Here is a 17,598-nt window from a genome sequence, read left to right on the forward strand (position 1 = left end):
GTCAGTGTATGCCACTCAATGCCAGCATTAATCCATAGGGTGCAAGTAAACACAAAAGTCCCTAACAAACTCTTTTTTATATATGAGATAACTTACTGAACTTGGCACTTATTAGGCTTCTAGTTTAAAAAAAAATCAAAGACATGGCCTTAAAAAGGCCTGGAATGGACTAACCATGGTGTAGGCCAGCAGTCCCCAAACTTGCAATACAAGTACAATATCTCCATGCACATTCAGAATTTCAGCAATCTCATCTCCTTCATATCTTTCACTATTACTAGAACTAGACTCTACTGTATAATGCAGTCACTAGCCATTTCTGAAGATCTGCCATTAACACAACAAATCGCTTTCTTCTTCATGCACTTCACGTTCTGGCAGCCCGTATTCTGCCTGTCCTGCTACTGTGAATGTCAAGAGCCGCTGTGTATTGGAGATGAGTAGACTCGGAGACGACAGTGTGTATGTGGGCAACAGTGGACGAGCGATATCAAGTATATCGGTAATGAGTTTAGAGAGGACATGGTCGACCAGTCTTCGTCAGGAATATTTCTATGAAAAGCAACAAACAAATATTTTTCTTCATGTTAGTTAATAAATTTCATTTGGCTGCAGCCCAGGTTAGCTTGTGCAGGAGTCGGGCCACGCTGATACTGTTATTATCCTGATCGAAAGGCCCGCTGCAGCGCTCTCAGTACCCCATTTCTGGGTCCCTGGTTACTCTCAGATAATTGGCTAACTCCTCTGATGATGGATAGCTTCCCTCAGAAGCTTTAACTATGAAAGTATGTGCAGAGTACCTTATCTTGTCAACGGTGCTTATCTCTATGGTATCCAATTCCCATTGGTTAGATATCCTATCTGACATCTGAGTTATAAACTGTCCCGTCATTCTAGCCTAAGATTGTAATGTGAGTTATACACAGGGATAAAATAAAAAGGAAAATATGTATAGACTCAGACAAAATACTTAAGCTTATAAAGCAAAGATTAAACAGAGACTTACAACATTGTTGTGTATGAAAGACCATAAAGTTTCTGATTTGTAGATTACAGTTCACCGTAGCCCACCTGAGCAAAACTTTACGGCAAAAAGTCATCTTCTATGGTTTATAAGCAAAGTGTCTACAATCACACAATGATGCTCTTGTCTCTCCAGGACACAAAGGTTGACTATTCAGAGTGCAATAACTTGGATGCTGACAATTCATCATTCTTTGTGATTTTACGTTCTGGCGACTGTGACAAGATGGTCACAGATAAATCACTCTAGATGTGGACACTGAAGACTCACATGTGTGTGGACATTTGGGATTTAGACATCAACCTGAACTCAATTACTGTTGTCATGAAACAGATTGGGCCCATGTTGGACGTATTTGAATAAAACCCTTCTGTTGTGTTTAACACTTCAATAACGTTTGACTTGGACACTAATGATGTGACTGCAGAAAGTGACAGTTCCTGATTATCATTTTGGCGGTACATAAGATGGCAGCGTGCTAGCCCTGGTGTTTCAAATTCTGGATTCTATTCTAATAAATCTTGCATTATTGGGAAGTGTAAAATCTACCTCGGGAGTCAGAACTGTGATTGTGCTCCTTTGACTAACATTTTGGTTGTGACTCATCCCATAAGAATGGAAAATCAAAAAAGAGATCTCCTTATAATTTTTTTGCTTTCTCCTAGACAATGATGAGATCACAAACAAATAAACTGTAGACATGTTCTTTTGTCTCCTCCTTCTCAGACATTTCTCCTGAGAAAAAATATTCTCCTGTTTAAGAAGGGTCTCCTCGTGAGTTTCAGCAGAGATCTTAGCAAAGTCACACGATGGGCTTAGATCTTCCAAGAAGATGCCTTGACATTTTTTTGTCATTTGAAAGTATTTGCATTGTGTGCTCAGTAATATCTGGTGAAATGTATGGACGGTTGTTTGTGGTAATAAAACACTTTACTAGGATTACAGAACTGTAGTCATTGTTTCTGAATAATACTATTAGCTGTTCTAAATTATATTACTGTGCTCCAAATTGATTACATTCCTTCTAGTGGGAGAGGCAGGCAGTGTGGCATAGTGGTTAAGACATTGGACTTCAGACCCCGAGATGATAGGTTCAGATCCCACTACTGACACCTGTGTGACCACAAAACAAGTCACTTCGTCTGCCTATGTACCTGTTGGCAAAAGACGTGTAACTGATTGCACCTCAGATGCTGTAAGTGACTTTGGGTAAAGACATCAGTCTAATAATAAGTAAAAATATAAAGTCTTGAAAGCAATTACCGTATATACTCATGTATAAGTCGGGTCTTGAAACCCGAAAAATCGATTATAAAATCAGACCCGGATTTATATGCCTGTTCAAAAATGCGACACTTAATTTTTTTTTTTACATCTTCTTGCCTCCTCCAATTTCGCATCAGTTTCTCAGACGCATTGAATTTTGTTGCAGCAGTGTAGGTACCAATTTCTTTTGTTACTTCAACGATGTTTAATTTAAAACCAGCTTCATATTTTCTACTAATCAAACGCTCCATCGTGGATAAGGGATGCTCTTACGATAAAGGTGTATGAGGCTGTGAGATACAAAAAACACAAATCAGTGCAAATGTTGTTTCGGAATAGTTTGGGTATTACCATCTAGTCATGTAGGCACAATAGAGAGAGAGAGGGGCTAGAAGGACGTGCTGATATAGCGCATTGCTGCACCCAGAAAAAAAGGCTGTGTGCTCTGTGGTTACTCTCTCAGGTGGGCATTAGCATATCATAATCCCTTGTACCAATAGCGTGAGTTTTCCGCATTCGACTTATACGACCGACATTATAAAATACCAGAAATTACAGTATTTTGCGCACCATAAGGCGCACTGGATTGAAAGGCGCACTTTCAATTGCGGGGCTTATTTCTGTACTTAAGCCATACGGTACATAAGGTGCACCGTATTATTCGGCGCATGCAAAAACAAGGTAACAGAAGCAAAACAATGAGTTTAGTTAAACCTTATTCTACTACTTATTTAAAAATACACTCACATTGTTTTTTGATCAGTCTGTTGTCACAAATCCATCGAAGTCCTCACCTTCTTTATCTGAATTGAACAGATGGGCAAGTTCGCCATCAAACATGCCGGGTTCCCTCTCGTCATTGTCGGAGTCAGTCTCGTTGCCGGGTGGCTGTTCAGCAATGATTCCAGCTTTCGCGTAAGCTCGGACAACAGTCGAAGCAGACACCTTAGCCCAGGCATCCACAATCCATTCACATATGGTGGCGTAACTCGCCCGGCGCTGCCTCCCAGTCTTAGTAAAGGTGTGTTCGCCGTCTCTCATCCATCGCTCCCATGACGCTCGCAACTTCACTTTGAACGCCCTGTTTACACCAATTTTCAGTGGTTGGAGTTCTTTTGTTAATCCTCCCGGAATGATGGCAAGCTCCGTATTCATTTGCTTCACTTGTTTTTTCACAGTAGCTATGGGCACGCATGGAGTCGCAGATCAACAAAGACGGTGATGCATGGAAAAACCTGCCCGGCCTCTTCACATACACCTCTCTCAGCCACTCTCTCATTTTCTCCTCGTCCATCCAGCCCTTTGGATTGGCCTTAACGACGACTCCAGCTGGAATCTTTTCTTTTGGCAGCGTCTTCCTCTTAAAAATGACCATAGGTGGTAGTTTCTGTCCATTACCGTGGCAACCAAGAACAACAGTGAAAGCCGACTTCTCATGCCCCATGGTGCGTATGGATACTGTGCTGGTCCCCTTTTTCTCCACAGTATGGTTCACGGGGATGTCAAAAGTGAGAGGGACCTCGTCCATGTTGGTGATGTGGTTGGGCTGGATATTTTTGTCGGTAATCTTGTTGCTGCAGTAGGTGCGGAAGATGGTCAGCTTTTCTTTGTAATCCGCTGGCAGTTGCTGCGCCACGGTAGTTGGTTCATGAAACAAAAGCACCAAGACAGACCTCCTTGAAAGTGTTCGAGCTTCATGTCTTGTGCTATCGTTATTGCCTTCAATCAAATTGTGACTATAGAGATGCTTCTCCCGGCTGCTCTTTGTTCAAGAATCCATTGTTCAAGTTGGTCTTCCAACTCTGGTCACCTCGCCTTGTTCCCGCGGAAAGTCTGTTTTGTCTTTTTATCTTGACGCAATTCATTCTCCTGCTTCCTCAACTTCCGAACCATAGATTCATTGATTTTGAATTCTCTCGCTGCTGCTCTATTCCCATTTACAACCGCGTAACTGATAGCCTGTAGTTTGAATTGTGCATCGTAAGCATGTCTCTTCTCTGATGCCATTTTCAGGTTCCTTAGCCAAACAAATGTTTCGCAGCGCACCAGTAGAACAATATGCCTACCTGCCGTAGGCGTGGCGGAGGTAAGCGTACGTCTGTATGTGGCTTTACGTAATGTTCTGCAATTGGTTTATCGCTGCCAGCGTACGTACTGGTAGTGTACGTATTATTACGTCCCTATGTTGGCAAGAAATGGTCCAACAGTCAATCAAGCGGAGGGCTTACTAAAATGCACAACAACATTTTAACAGATTTTGGAACTCAGTGCACACATAAGGCGCACCGAATTTAAAGGAGCACCGTGGATTTTTGAGAAAATTAAAGGCTTTTAAGTGCGCCTTATAGTGCACAAAATACGGTATACTGTAAGATCAAGTCCCGACTTAACCATGGGAGAACTTATCCGTGAGTATATACGGTAAAACAAGACTAGACACAAACAGCACAAAACATACCACGCTTTTTCAAACCAAATTCTCAATTTTGACTTATGTCTCCTTTTTGTCTCAAGCTGCTTCTTCTAAGGAATGTTAGGAGAAACATCTCTGACAAAGCTGATTCTTTAATGGAACATAAATGAGATCCTCCTTTAAGTATCATGAGCCAACCTTCAGACACCTTTGCGTAGTAAAACTTTCCATATTTTTTAAACACAAGTTGCTTAATGTCTCTTGATCATTTTCCTGCTGTTTTTCATTCCCTTAAATCCACTCAAGCAGAAGACTTAGATGCCAAACGTCAGTTCACCAAAGTCCCTACTTTTCTTGGCCGTGTTGTTTATGGCTACGAATTCGGTTGCTACCCATATGATTGCCAGCATGGCATCATCACATGATCACTACATAAGGAGGTGACATGACATCTTCAAATCCAAGCATTTCGATAATTCTAAAAACAAATCCCTGGTGGACACCTCACATATATTTTTCTTAAGGAAAATTCTTGTTAGTTTTGATTTTGACCTCGCTCCCGTGTTCTTGTTGACTGATTTAGAATTTTGTTTTGGTTTAGTTACTTGGTCCTCTTAGTCTTTTCTGGTTTAACAGCTCTTGCCTGAACCTCAGACTACAAAATAGCTAGCTCTATATTAATCTTCATCACTTGCTCAAATATCTAAAATCATTCCTCCACATGTTCTCTTTTAAAGTGTGCACAACAACTAACTTTTTGGGCAGTATGGATGTGAACCTGAGAGTATTGTGGGTGTTCAGTATTGGATTGCATGACAACATGCTCAGTCCATTGCTCTTTATTCTGCTAACACACAGCTGTACTGCCAACTCCAGCACAAATCAATTCCTTAAGTTTGCTGATGACACAACAGTAATGAAGATGAAACATCTTACAGAACAGAGGTGGAACAGTTAGTGAGCTGATATGGGGACAACAATCTGCTCCTTAATGTCAATATGACAAAAGAGTTGATAGTGGATTTCAGAACAAAGGCCCTGCACTGCATATCAGTGGCCTTCCTGTGGAGAAGGGCCAGCAGCACAAAATTCTTGGGCGCCTACGTCATTGAGGATCTTTCTTGGACTCTCAATACCACACCCCAGTTCAAGAAAGCTCAGCAGAGGTTGAACTTCCTCAGGAGGTTGAACCAAGTGAGAATCTCTCCTTCCATCCTCACCACCTTCTACCAAAGCACTATGGAGAGTGTCCTGACTAGCTGCATCACATCCTGGTTTGGAAGCTGCAGTGTGTCTGACAGGAAGACTCTGCAATGTGTGCTGAGCATTGCTGACAGGGTTATCGCTGTCTCTCTCTCCTCCATGGAGGACATTTTAAAGCAAAGATGTAAAAAGAAAGCTTGCTGCATTGTGGGAAACTCCTCACATTCCTCTCATGAACTGTCTGATCTCTTGCCATCTCGTAGGAGATATCGCTCCATAAAATCAAGAACAGCCAGAATCTGCAATAGCTTCTTTCCACAGGCAATAAGACTGCTAAACTCTCAGTAACATGCACATAACACGCTAGTTTTTACACGCATAATTATTTATTTTTAGCCATAGTATTTAATTGGCTCTTTAACATAACCATTGGTTGGACTTTGTGAATTTAGCACTGTCTTGGTTTTTATTTTTTTGCGTGTTTTTATTTTCCCTTCCCTTTTTACTCATTTTCTGATCTGGAGTAATGCAGTTTCGTCCTGCTGTATTTTAGATATGACTGGAATGCCAAATAAAAACCTGAACTTGAATGTCAGAAACTTCAATGCCAGTACGGAGGGCCTGAGTCTGTGCCTTAAATAAATATGTAGGGGGTGGTCCCGCAGCTGATTGCCATGGTGGTTCCTCCTCGATATTCAGTTTAAAGGGGAGAGGGTCCATAACTAAGCATAAATACATTAACAGAAAAATAAACATAAGAAATGAGTAATGAACAAAATAACATCCAAAATATAGCACAACAAGTTACTAATGACAAAATATACAAAATGACATTTCACAAACAACAAAAATATTCATTAAAGAAAACTTTTCTTGAGCCAGATATAAAACCCTGGCTAAATCATGCTAATAGTGCTGTACGCAATCATAATTAATGAAATAAATAATGAATTTTTTTAATAATTACAACTATTTTTATGTCTTTCCCTTCCTGTTTGGGTTTCAAGCTATGAAGAATCTTCATTGAACGTTAAATTTTATATTTAAGACATGTTTAATATTATGTAAAGATAAACTGCTCAAAAAATTAAAGGAACACTTTGAAAACACATCAGTTCTCAGTGGGAAAAAACATCCTGCAGGATATCTCTACTGATATGGACTGGGTAATGTGTTAGAAATGAAAGGATGCCACATAGTTTGATGGAAAATAAAATTATCAACCTACAGAGGGCTGAATTCAAAGACACCCTGAAAATCAAAGAGGAAAAAATGTTGTGGCAGGCAAGTCCATTTTGATTAAATTTCATTGCAGCAACTCCAAATCATACTCAGTAGTTTGTATGGCCCCCATGTGCTTGTATGCATGCCTGACAACGTCTGGGCATGCTCTAAATGAGATGACGGACAGTGTCCTGGGGGATCTTCTCCCAGATCTGGACCAGGGCATCACGGAGCTCCTGGAGCTATTGGAGCTATTGAGACCACTGGATTATTGGACTTCAGGACTAGATAACGACTGAGTAAGACTTGAGTGATTTGTATAAGGTGGACACTAGTGATATGGACAATGTGTTTGTGGACCTACTGAGATCATCCAGTATTAGAGTTCAGGAGTGGATAATACTTGGATAACCCTTCAACTGGATGCTATTGATGAGGACACACTGGACACATGATTTGAATGGTGTAGTAGTGCTCTTGGACTTATTGAAAGTATTTATGCATTGGCCTTCAAATGTGGCTCAGGTGAAAGTGCTTAAATGTCCACCTCTGTATCACTATCCTCACCACTCAGCTTTCTCTTTCTTCCAGGTGTGGTGTTCCATTATCGCTCTCCCAGTGATCGGTATGCCCTCACCTTTGAGGACGCCCAGCGGGTGTGTCTAGAGAACTCGGCCATCATTGCCACAGTCGAGCAGCTGCAGGCCGCCTTTGATGATGGTTACGACAACTGTGATGCTGGCTGGTTGTCTGACCATACGGTCAGGTAAGTGTGTTCTCAAAAAATGAAGCCTGGTGGACGTTGAGATTAAAGCACCGGTGAGCCCTGGGAGACTTACAGTGTGCGGAGTGTCCCTTCATCTTTAGGACCCTTCAGACTTTAGCAGGGATGGTGGTGTGGTCCCTGTTACTCAGTGGTGAGTCTGGTCATATTTTAAATAGGTTTGGAATGAGCATTCAGGAAACTGATTTGATTTTTTTATTTAAGTACCATCCATTAGAAATGAATTTCATGACTACTGGTACTCTGCGCTGTGAGGAAAACTGGGGGACTTAGAGGCAAATTAAAAGCAGAGTTGGCAAGTTTCTCAATGCCCCTCCAATCTGAGGTGAAGTTCCATTTCCTGGTGTTGTTATTTCTATTATATAGAGAGACTTGAATAAATTTAGTGAATTAGCAAATATTTGTAAAAGAGCAGGTGCCCTTTATAGTATAACTTTTCCTGCACCATAGCTGGGTGACAGCTACACCCCTCCAGGAGGCAAACCAGTCGCTCCAGCTCTGGAATTCTGCCATCAGGTGAGCCGCACAAAGGCTCACCTGCTACAGAGGGGCTGTCGTCATCAGTGTACACCATTTTCAAACCCTTGTGCCACAATATGCGATGTGACTTGGTCAGATCAGAGCTCTTGCTTGTAGTCATTTTGACGCCAGCCCAATCCTCCCTCGGGAATGTGAGAAGGTGGCACTGCTGTGTGACACAGATACTGAGAGAGATCTCAGTGCTGCACTTCACCCATCGCTTCTCTTCTCCTTTCTCTCGGCCGATTGAAGCCCCCCTCCTACACTTGTGTAGACAGTAAAGTTAATAGGATTTCCCGGCCCAGAAAGCCCCGGAGGGCTAATTAAATGAGCTCTTCCTTTAAATGAAAGAAAACGTTCAACTAAATGCAATGTAATTTCATGTTGCATGCCTTCATCTTTACATACCAGCCCAGCGGATGGTAACACATGTTCAAGAATTACAAAAGAAGCAATTAAAAAGCGTCATTTGCCTTAGTGACCTGGCCCTTTGGTCACTGATATGAGTCTCAATTGCTCAAACAAAGCTGGTGATGGCTGCCAGCTTGCGTGTCTCTCTCTGTTCCTCCATAACTTGACTGAGTTTTGGCCTGGGGTGCAGTTAAAGAGCTTAGGCATTAATGCTGGGCTGAGCACCAAATGAAGGAGATTACTTTTGCATAAATTGCGCTGAAGGTGTCCCGCGGCACCTGGCAAGAATTCAATTACAGTCAAACCTGGGCTGGAGGACACAGATTTTATTAACGCTCTCCCACTGGGTTCCAGAGCTCGACCCAGGACCTGATTTTACAGTCTTGGGATCTACTGCAGTGATTCCCAAGTGTAGTTTCTTATAACAAAGAGGGTCTGATCACTTAACAATGTGGTCAGTTGAAAGTTCATTAGAAACATTAGAAAAGCGATGAGAACAGGCCATTTTACCCAACGAGCTTGTCCATGGTATTCACCTTGATTGTCCAAAATAACGTCAAGTCAAAATTTGATGGTCCACCACATTACTTGGTAATTTATTCCATGTCTGTGGTTCTTTGCATGAAGAAAAACCTTTGTGCAAGACATGCCCCTAACAAGTTTCTAACAGCATCCTTGTGTTCTTGCTGCAGATTTAATTTAAAAGTTACAGCTGGGATCATAATTCCAAACACTTCAATCATGTCTCCTCTTAATCCCTGTTTGCTTAAACTTAAAAGGTTCAGCTCCTTCCGTCACTCCTCATAGCTCATACCTCTCAGTCCTAATCAGCCCAGTCGCTCTTCTCTGGATTTTCTCTAGCATGGCTACATCTATTTTGCACACAGTACTCCAGGTGAGGCCTCACAATTGTGTTGTAAGGCTTAACCGCAACCTCCTTTGACTTGTACTCCACACCCTGTGGTACATAACCTAACACCCTATTAGCTTTCTTGGTAACTTGTGCACTGATGTAGATAGTGACTTGTCCACTATGACTCCCAAATCCTTCTCATCAGGAGTATATTCAAGTTTCAGGCCTCCACCTGTGTATTCAAATCAGACATTTTTATTTTCTACATGTAATGTTTCACATTTACTTCCATTAAACTCCATCTACCACAAATCTGCCCAAAGCCTGTCCAATGTTGTCCAAGTTCTTCTGCAACAATTTATTTGATTCTACATTATCTGCTGTAGATGTGCACGAGGATGAATGGGCATCCTGCTGAGTATGGAGGTAAATTTCTTACCTTTATTGTGCCCATCCAGATGGAAGCCAATAAATGTAGGAAAGAAAGGATACATTTTCACTTGGTTAATTAATTTTCAGTCTTGCCTTCGGCATAACTGGCAATTAATCAAATAATTTGGCAGAGCTCCTAATTTATTTACCATTCCTTACTCTGTTGCAGGAGGCCAGTCTCTGGCCTTTAGACTTATATCAAGGTAACTGAAGGATATTCATTTTAAGAAATAGAATTATACAATTTATTGATGAACATAAGGATTATAGAACTATGATAACTGCATGTTGTGACAGATGGTAGCCGGCGCCATTACCTAGCCTGGATACCTCCGTAATGGAAGGATAAGGGGAGATGACTTATGAAGGCTGCTATCTCACCTAAACTGCTATTTGGCAACCCCCCAGGATGCAACAGCCCCTCTGAGTCCCACAGGGCTATATGGGACTTGGTATTGGTTGGCTCGGCCCTGTTGGGTCCCAGGGCTGCCACCAGGAGGAGATACAATAGGTACAGAAACATATTTTACTTTCATATTATTTCGTTTTACTATTTTTTACTATGGTTAATTACTCTGTGTAATGTAAAATAGTCAGATCTATTATGCATATGTAACAATTCCCATGAAAATAACAATCTGTTTAAATTGTACATCCGCATTCCCCATACTCAAGCGGCAGAACTGCAAAGTGGCTTGCGCTTAGCGGCAGCCCAAGGGGATAAAACCCCCTAGTATTGATATATAAAACAGATTGACTAGACTGGACAGACAAACATATAACACATAGAGATTGGCTCTTTACTTGTTATTGTGGCAAGCGGCTGGGGGTGGAACCCAGCCGGGACTCCCGGAAGGACCAGAAGAGGGACTACGCCTCCTACGGACCACGAGAGGGCAGCCGCCATGGTTGGTATGGGGACCACGGGAACAGAGCATGGAAGCTCAACCCTATAGGGATCCGTGGTCACCACCAGGGGGCGCCCAGATGCCTGAAGAGCCCTGGTCATCAGCACTTCCGGCACACTTACGTGCTGGAGAAAGGATTACCAGGGACACCCGGAGTGCTTCTGGGTGCTCAGCCAGCACTTCCGCCACACCAGGAAGTGCCGGCGGAAGTTCATCGGGAGGCACCTGGAGCATGTCCGGGTGAACATAAAAGGGGCTGCCTTATTCCATTCGATGGCTGGAGTCAGGTGGAAGAGGACAGAGCTCGGTGGAGAGCAGTGGTGGCAGTCAGGAAGGGAGGCATTATTGAAAAGCCTGGACTGAAGGGTGCTTGGTGCAGGGGCACTCGGTTGTGTGCAGGACATTGTACATATAGTAAATTATGAATAAACAGTGTGTGGTGTTGAAACCTTCGGTGTCTGCCTGTTTGTGTCTGGACTGTTTTCCACACCATCTTAGCTTATAATTTAGTTTGGCACAGATAAATAGTTTTGTGATACCAGGTCTTTAAAGATGATATCTGATGTTGTGTGGAATTGTGGCTTTGTTGATGCTCCGGGTTCAAGTGGAGGATTCTTCTTACATTGGAGTGCTGTCTTTCGCTTTGCTTGGTGATCCTTTGTCTGTGCTTTCCTCAGTTAGCCCCTTTGCTGTGTCATCTGCAACTTCATAGGAGAGAACATTGCTGTACGCTGTACTTTCTGGCACAAACATTTAGATGCTGAAGCGTTATTCTTCTCACTCCTCACTGTTTAGCTTGGCAAACCAGATCACTGCTCTCGGTTCACAAACAGAAGAGCTTGTTGGCTTTGGCTCCCCATGGAAGAGCAGCTCATAGCTTTTTAGTTTCAGAAGGAAGTTTTCAGAATGTTTTCAGTCGTTTCGGAGAGTAAGAGCAGAGCTCCCTTCCCTCGGAATTCCCTTCAGAGAGCCAGTAATTGTCTCAGGATTCTTCAGGATGGTGCAGAGAGTTTTAAGGGAATGTATAACGTCTCCTGATTTGATTAAAGTCACTTTAAGTTACAAAATCAGTGACTTCTTCTTCTTCTGTCCATCAGAGTTGTCATTCATTGATTTTTGTTCCTGAGTCTACTTCGTGCCTTCTGGATAAAGAAGTCTGCAGAGGGGCCGCAGGAGAGACGTCAGTTCAACTCTGGCTTACACATTTGTTATCAGATGAAGTACAGGCAATCCGGGTACAAGCAGAAATTCAGTCACTTAGTTTGGATTGCAAGTCAGGGTTTTGTGAAGCTGGATGTCTGCTAAATCTGCTGCCTTAGCAGGCCTGGTGTGCCACTGAAGCCTAGCAGAATGGGCAATACCCACTTTCGCCCTACAGTGTCAAGTATGCATGTTCTCTGCCTGTGTTTTGAAACAGGGACACAAGATGGAAATGGGTTTTAAGGTTTCAAAAACGAACATTGAACCAGAGACCTCAGTGAATCTGCATCCCAAGTGAGGCTTACACCCCAGGCAGCCAGACCCCAAAACTCAAGAGAAAGGCTTTCAAGGGATCTGGCTTTAAATTAAAATATTTTAGATACTCAAAATGCCCTTCAGGGGAGAGGATAAACTATAAAACCTTCATCACAAATGAGGAACCTTTATAAAGGAAAGATGTATTTGTATAAACAAAACAACAAAAAAAAAATGAAAAGGGTATGCAGGAAAAGGCAACTCAAGTCAAATAAGATCAATCTGCAAAGCAAAGAATCAAAGTCTAAAAACAAAGCAAAAGAATCTATAAAGCAGTAAATCAGAACATTACTCACCCAGTGCTGTCTCCACAGTTCTCAGTGCTATTCTGAAGTATCTACTTTACTTCCTGGGATTTAAAAGCAGAAGGCGGTGCACTTGCTAACATGTAAATGGTGGCCCCGTCTCCAAAGGTTTCATTCACAACAGACATAAGATATATAACTGAAAACACATTTAACACATAAATATTAAATAATTAGACAAATCAATGTTCAAAACACAAAGACAAAAAGCATAATAACATAATATACAAAAAAATATTTAACAAAACCTGAACATAACAACTCAAATAAGACCCGGCACAAGCAAACAGAGAAACCCAGAATCTGAATCAAATCATCGGTGTCTCTGGACAAAGGCTGTTAGCGTGCAGGTCATCCATGACCCCAAGCCTGTCTAGTTCTGCTTACTGCCTTGAATCAAGGGCTGCCTGGGTAAGCTCCAGCCCCTCATGCCGCTATAATGGATTAGGTGATGTGCTACCAAGTAGTGAAAGGACCAGAGATAAACAAGAGTCAGAATAATGAAGGAGAAGGCAAACAGAGAGATCAACGAGTAATGCGCAACAAAGCCTGTCGTGAACCAAACTCAGACTCGAAAGAAAAGCAACACCTGATCACGATTAGGATTCTGGGATTCTGGTTATTAAGATGTGGACTCCTGACATCTGTGATATCACTGAGTACAGCAGAATTCAAGAATGTTAATTTTTATATCGTTGCTGCTAGAAATTCTGAGGACATTGCATTCTCCATTGGACACTTGGACAAGCAGATGAACAGCTTGGTCTTCAGTGATGATACTTGGCATTCAGGAACGCTGATGATTCTACTCTTGCATTTTGCTTTGTAGTCTGCACTATTACTATTGCATTATTGTATTGTATTTCTGAGGTGGCAATGATAAATTGGCCATCTAGCCATGTGAAGAGGATGAATTGTGTTCTGTTTTGTGTATTGTATATTTTTTTGATATCCATTACACGCCCAAGCTTCCTGGAAAGGGGTCTCTCTCTGAATTGCCTTTGCCAAGATTACTTCCATTTTTTTTCCCTATAAAGGTATTTTTTGGAAAGATTTTCTTGTCTTCTTTGGGAGTCAATGCTAGGGAGGGGGGGCTGTCAAAAAACAAGGCCTGTTAAAGCCCATTGCGGCACTCCTTGTGTGATTTTGGGCTATAAAATAATTTAATTGTTGTTGTTGTTGTTGTTGTTGATGTCGTAAACTAGGAGTCCCAAAAGCACATAAGTCACATAAATACTTCCGAAAATTGCCCTCTGTTTACTGTCAAAACCCCGACTAGAAACAAAAGGTACCTTGAAAAAGCTTTATAAAATAAAAAGATTTATTTAAACAAAAACACTCTGTAGTATCAAAAACTCCTCAGATCAGAAAAGAAATTGCCAAAGAAAGGAAGGCAATCCACAGCAAACACAGTCCCAGTACAGACCGCCCAAGCCAAACTGAGAAACAGAGCATAAGTTCAAAAATCACAAATAGCACAAAGCACAGCAGAATACAAGTAAACCCTCCACTCCTTAACGCATTTGAAATGAACCGCCTGGGACTATTGAAGGCCCTGTAATTTATAGGGTGGTGGGCGGTCCGTGATGGTTATTGACAGGTGGCCCCGCCTCTTGGGGAACCACCCCTAAATACATGCTACAAAATACAGTCTACCTAGTCAGAGAGACAAAACCAAAAATATGGTTGGATGGCAGTTGGGCTGGTCAATAAATTTGATTGTGGAATTTGAAGATGTCTTACATGACTAAAGTTTAGAAGAAGACACACCGAGGATGTTGTCTTCTCCAATAACGAGTACTTTTCAGCAGGTCTGTTCGGTGCTGGAATCAGCAGGGTAATGCTATTGATTTAAAATGGCTTGAGGTAGCAGCACATGATTGATTTAAACCCTGGAGATTTCCCAGCTGTGTCACACTCAGGATAGTGGCTGGAGTAGGGGGTTGACCTTGGACATTTTTGTTTTCCTTGATGTCTCGGTGGTATATTTTACCAGTGTTGGGAGTGGGGGGGGGTCGTTGATGTATATCCCTAGGACATGACACACCTTGAAAACCCCAGGGATTTGTCTTGCATGCTAATAATTGGAGTTCAGGAATACCGATCTTTGTGTGTCGTTTAGTAGGGATTAAATTAAGGCCTACTACCTGAAGGCTACCAAAGCCTTTTGTATTTCAGGTTCAGATTCAGTATGGTGGTTTTCGCAAGTCATTGGTTATATTGAGTGTTGTTGACCACACTAAGTAATCCAATTAGCTGGTAAATTGATAAATACAATATAAAGATTCTGAGAGTTGTGCCTCTGATGATTAGAAATCCATCTTACTGAGGACTCGTAAAGCCTTTGCCTTTGATTACCACGATCTGACTTTGTTCCAATTGAAGGCAAAGCCGCCAGCTGGCAACTCATGTTGAGCGTACTGATGTCTTACACATTAACAGCCTGGGTCCACACGTTCTGATTATTTTGTCTCACACTGATGATTAAGATTCTGGCCTTCTCGTGACTGTCCTGCACTCCTAAACAGAACAGTTCTGGGATCTCAGGATGATGTTTCTGTGCCAGCAGGGCTGATTTTCACCTTATTATTGGCCCAGTATGGATACTTGTGAAGGGCTGGTTTCCTGTCTGGGTTGGTTCTTGCATTGAACCCAGCACTTCCCAGTACAGGCTGTGCCACCTTGTAGCTCTGCATTCATTCAATGCAATTCAATACAATTTATTGTTGTAATCCAGCCTTCACTGAGTAGATGCTGTGATAGACAGCCAGGAACCCTGCCCCGCCAGGATGCCTGGAGAAAGAAGGAACTAGGAGAGCAGCACTTCTTTTCCCTGGGCACCCAGATGGTCCTTGATCCCTGGGGGACAGCGCTTCTGGGACACCATGAATGATAGACCAGGTATGGTTTATGCCTGGAGTGGTTCGGGTGCAAGGGCAGCACTTCCACCACATTGGGGAGTGCTGCCGGAAGTTCATTGTCAGGCACCTGGAGAACTTCCGGGACAAGATAAAAGGGGCCGCCTCACTCTATTCGGAGAGCCTGAGTCGGGTGGAAGAAGGACGGAGCTTGCGAGACAGAAGTGGAGGCCAAAGGATCCAAGGACTGACTGAACTGTAAATAATAGTTGTAAATAGTGTGTAAATAAACGTGTGTGTTGTGGACACTGCGTTGTCGTGTCTGCCTGTGGCCGGGGTAACCTCTTACAATGCTCAGAACAACTGCTAAAAACCCCACCACAATACACTAACAGAAGATCTACAGTACATACCATGCATCCATGAACACACAAACGAGATAAAACACACAGTAATAAGCGGGTACAATGATCTTCAAAGTGTACTTTAACGTTATTACTTTTGTTGCCTTACACACAAGATGATCTGACATCAGGATTGCCAGCCACATTTGTATTAACAAGCCATTCAAAGATGCCATTGCCTTCCTTTCCATGTCAGATGTTGAGATTGGGGGACAGAGACCCCCGGTGATTCATATCCAGTAAATCTCGAGTGTGGCAGCATGTGTTTGTGTCCCTGTCCACTGTTGCTTCCATTTTTTCCACATGGTAATTTAATATTCAGAGACATTTCCACGTGCATATATAGGATAGAGATACCATCCACAATCATATTTAACTTTTAGAGACACTGACAACTTCATATCTACACTGAAAATAAAAATATTCAGGGATTCACATTCAGAGATGTCAAGATGCTGAAGGTTTAGTTTTCCCCACAGGTATTTGGGATTCAGGGATATTGATGATTTCGTTTTCCACATCTGTAGTTAGGATTCAGAGATACTGATGATTTTACCTTCCTTATTAATATCCAAGATTTAAGGATGTTGAATATTATGTCTTCCACATGAATATTTAGTACTCAGAGATACTGATGGCTTTGCCTTCCAAACTGAGATGAAAGATTTGGAGAGACTGATGACTTTTGCTGCGTTCCATTTAAAATTGGAAGTTGGAATTTTCGAGATAATGGCTGGAATTTTCAACTGGAACACCCCCTTAACTTGGTCTTCCAACTAATAAACTCGGGGCAGGTCGGTCAAGTCCGAGTTTATCCGAATTCAGATCATGACATCAATCCAAAATGGCAAACTACACCACAACCTTTAATGAAAGCTGTAGTATTATACTGTTTATTAGCACATGTGTCCATTTGGGTCTTATTAAATTAGTCACACACATAGAACTCCATCCATCCATCCATCCTCTTCCGCTTATACGAGATCGGGTCGCGGGGGTAGCAGCTTGAGCAGAGATGCCCCCCGACTTCCCTCTCCCCGGCCACTTCTTCCTGGGGAATCCCAAGGCGTTCCCAGGCCAGCTGAGAGACATAGTTCTCCCAGTTAGATGTGCCTGGAACACCTCACCAGGGAGGCATCCAGGAGGCATCCTGATCAGATGCCCGAGCCACCTCATCTGAGTCCTCTCAATGCGGAGGAGCAACGGCTCTACTCTGAGCCCCTCCTGGATGACTGAGCTACTCACCCTATCTTTAAGGGAAAGCCCAGACACCCTGTGCAGGAAACTCATTTCAGCCGCTTGTATTCGCGATCTCGTTCTTTCTTCCACTACCCATAGCTCATGACTATAGGTGAGGATAGGAACGTAGATCGACTGGTAATTTGAGAGTTTTGCCTTACGGCTCAGCTCCTTTTTCACCATGACTGACCGATGCAGAGCCCGCATCACTGCGGATGCCGCACCGATCCGCCTGTCGAT

General features: G+C 42.5%; 1 protein-coding gene across 1 annotated transcript in view; it reads left to right on the forward strand.

Annotated features, from left to right (window-relative positions):
* ncanb (neurocan b) overlaps positions 1–17,598 on the forward strand; it is a 135,175-nt gene that overhangs the window by 76,827 nt on the left and 40,750 nt on the right. The window contains exon 4 of the mRNA XM_039767704.1: positions 7,722–7,896. Within this exon, the coding sequence (XP_039623638.1) occupies positions 7,722–7,896 (175 nt within the window). The remainder of the gene's footprint in view (positions 1–7,721; positions 7,897–17,598) is intronic.

The sequence above is a fragment of the Polypterus senegalus genome, chromosome 10, assembly GCF_016835505.1.
Source record: "Polypterus senegalus isolate Bchr_013 chromosome 10, ASM1683550v1, whole genome shotgun sequence".
Taxonomy (NCBI): domain Eukaryota; kingdom Metazoa; phylum Chordata; class Cladistia; order Polypteriformes; family Polypteridae; genus Polypterus; species Polypterus senegalus.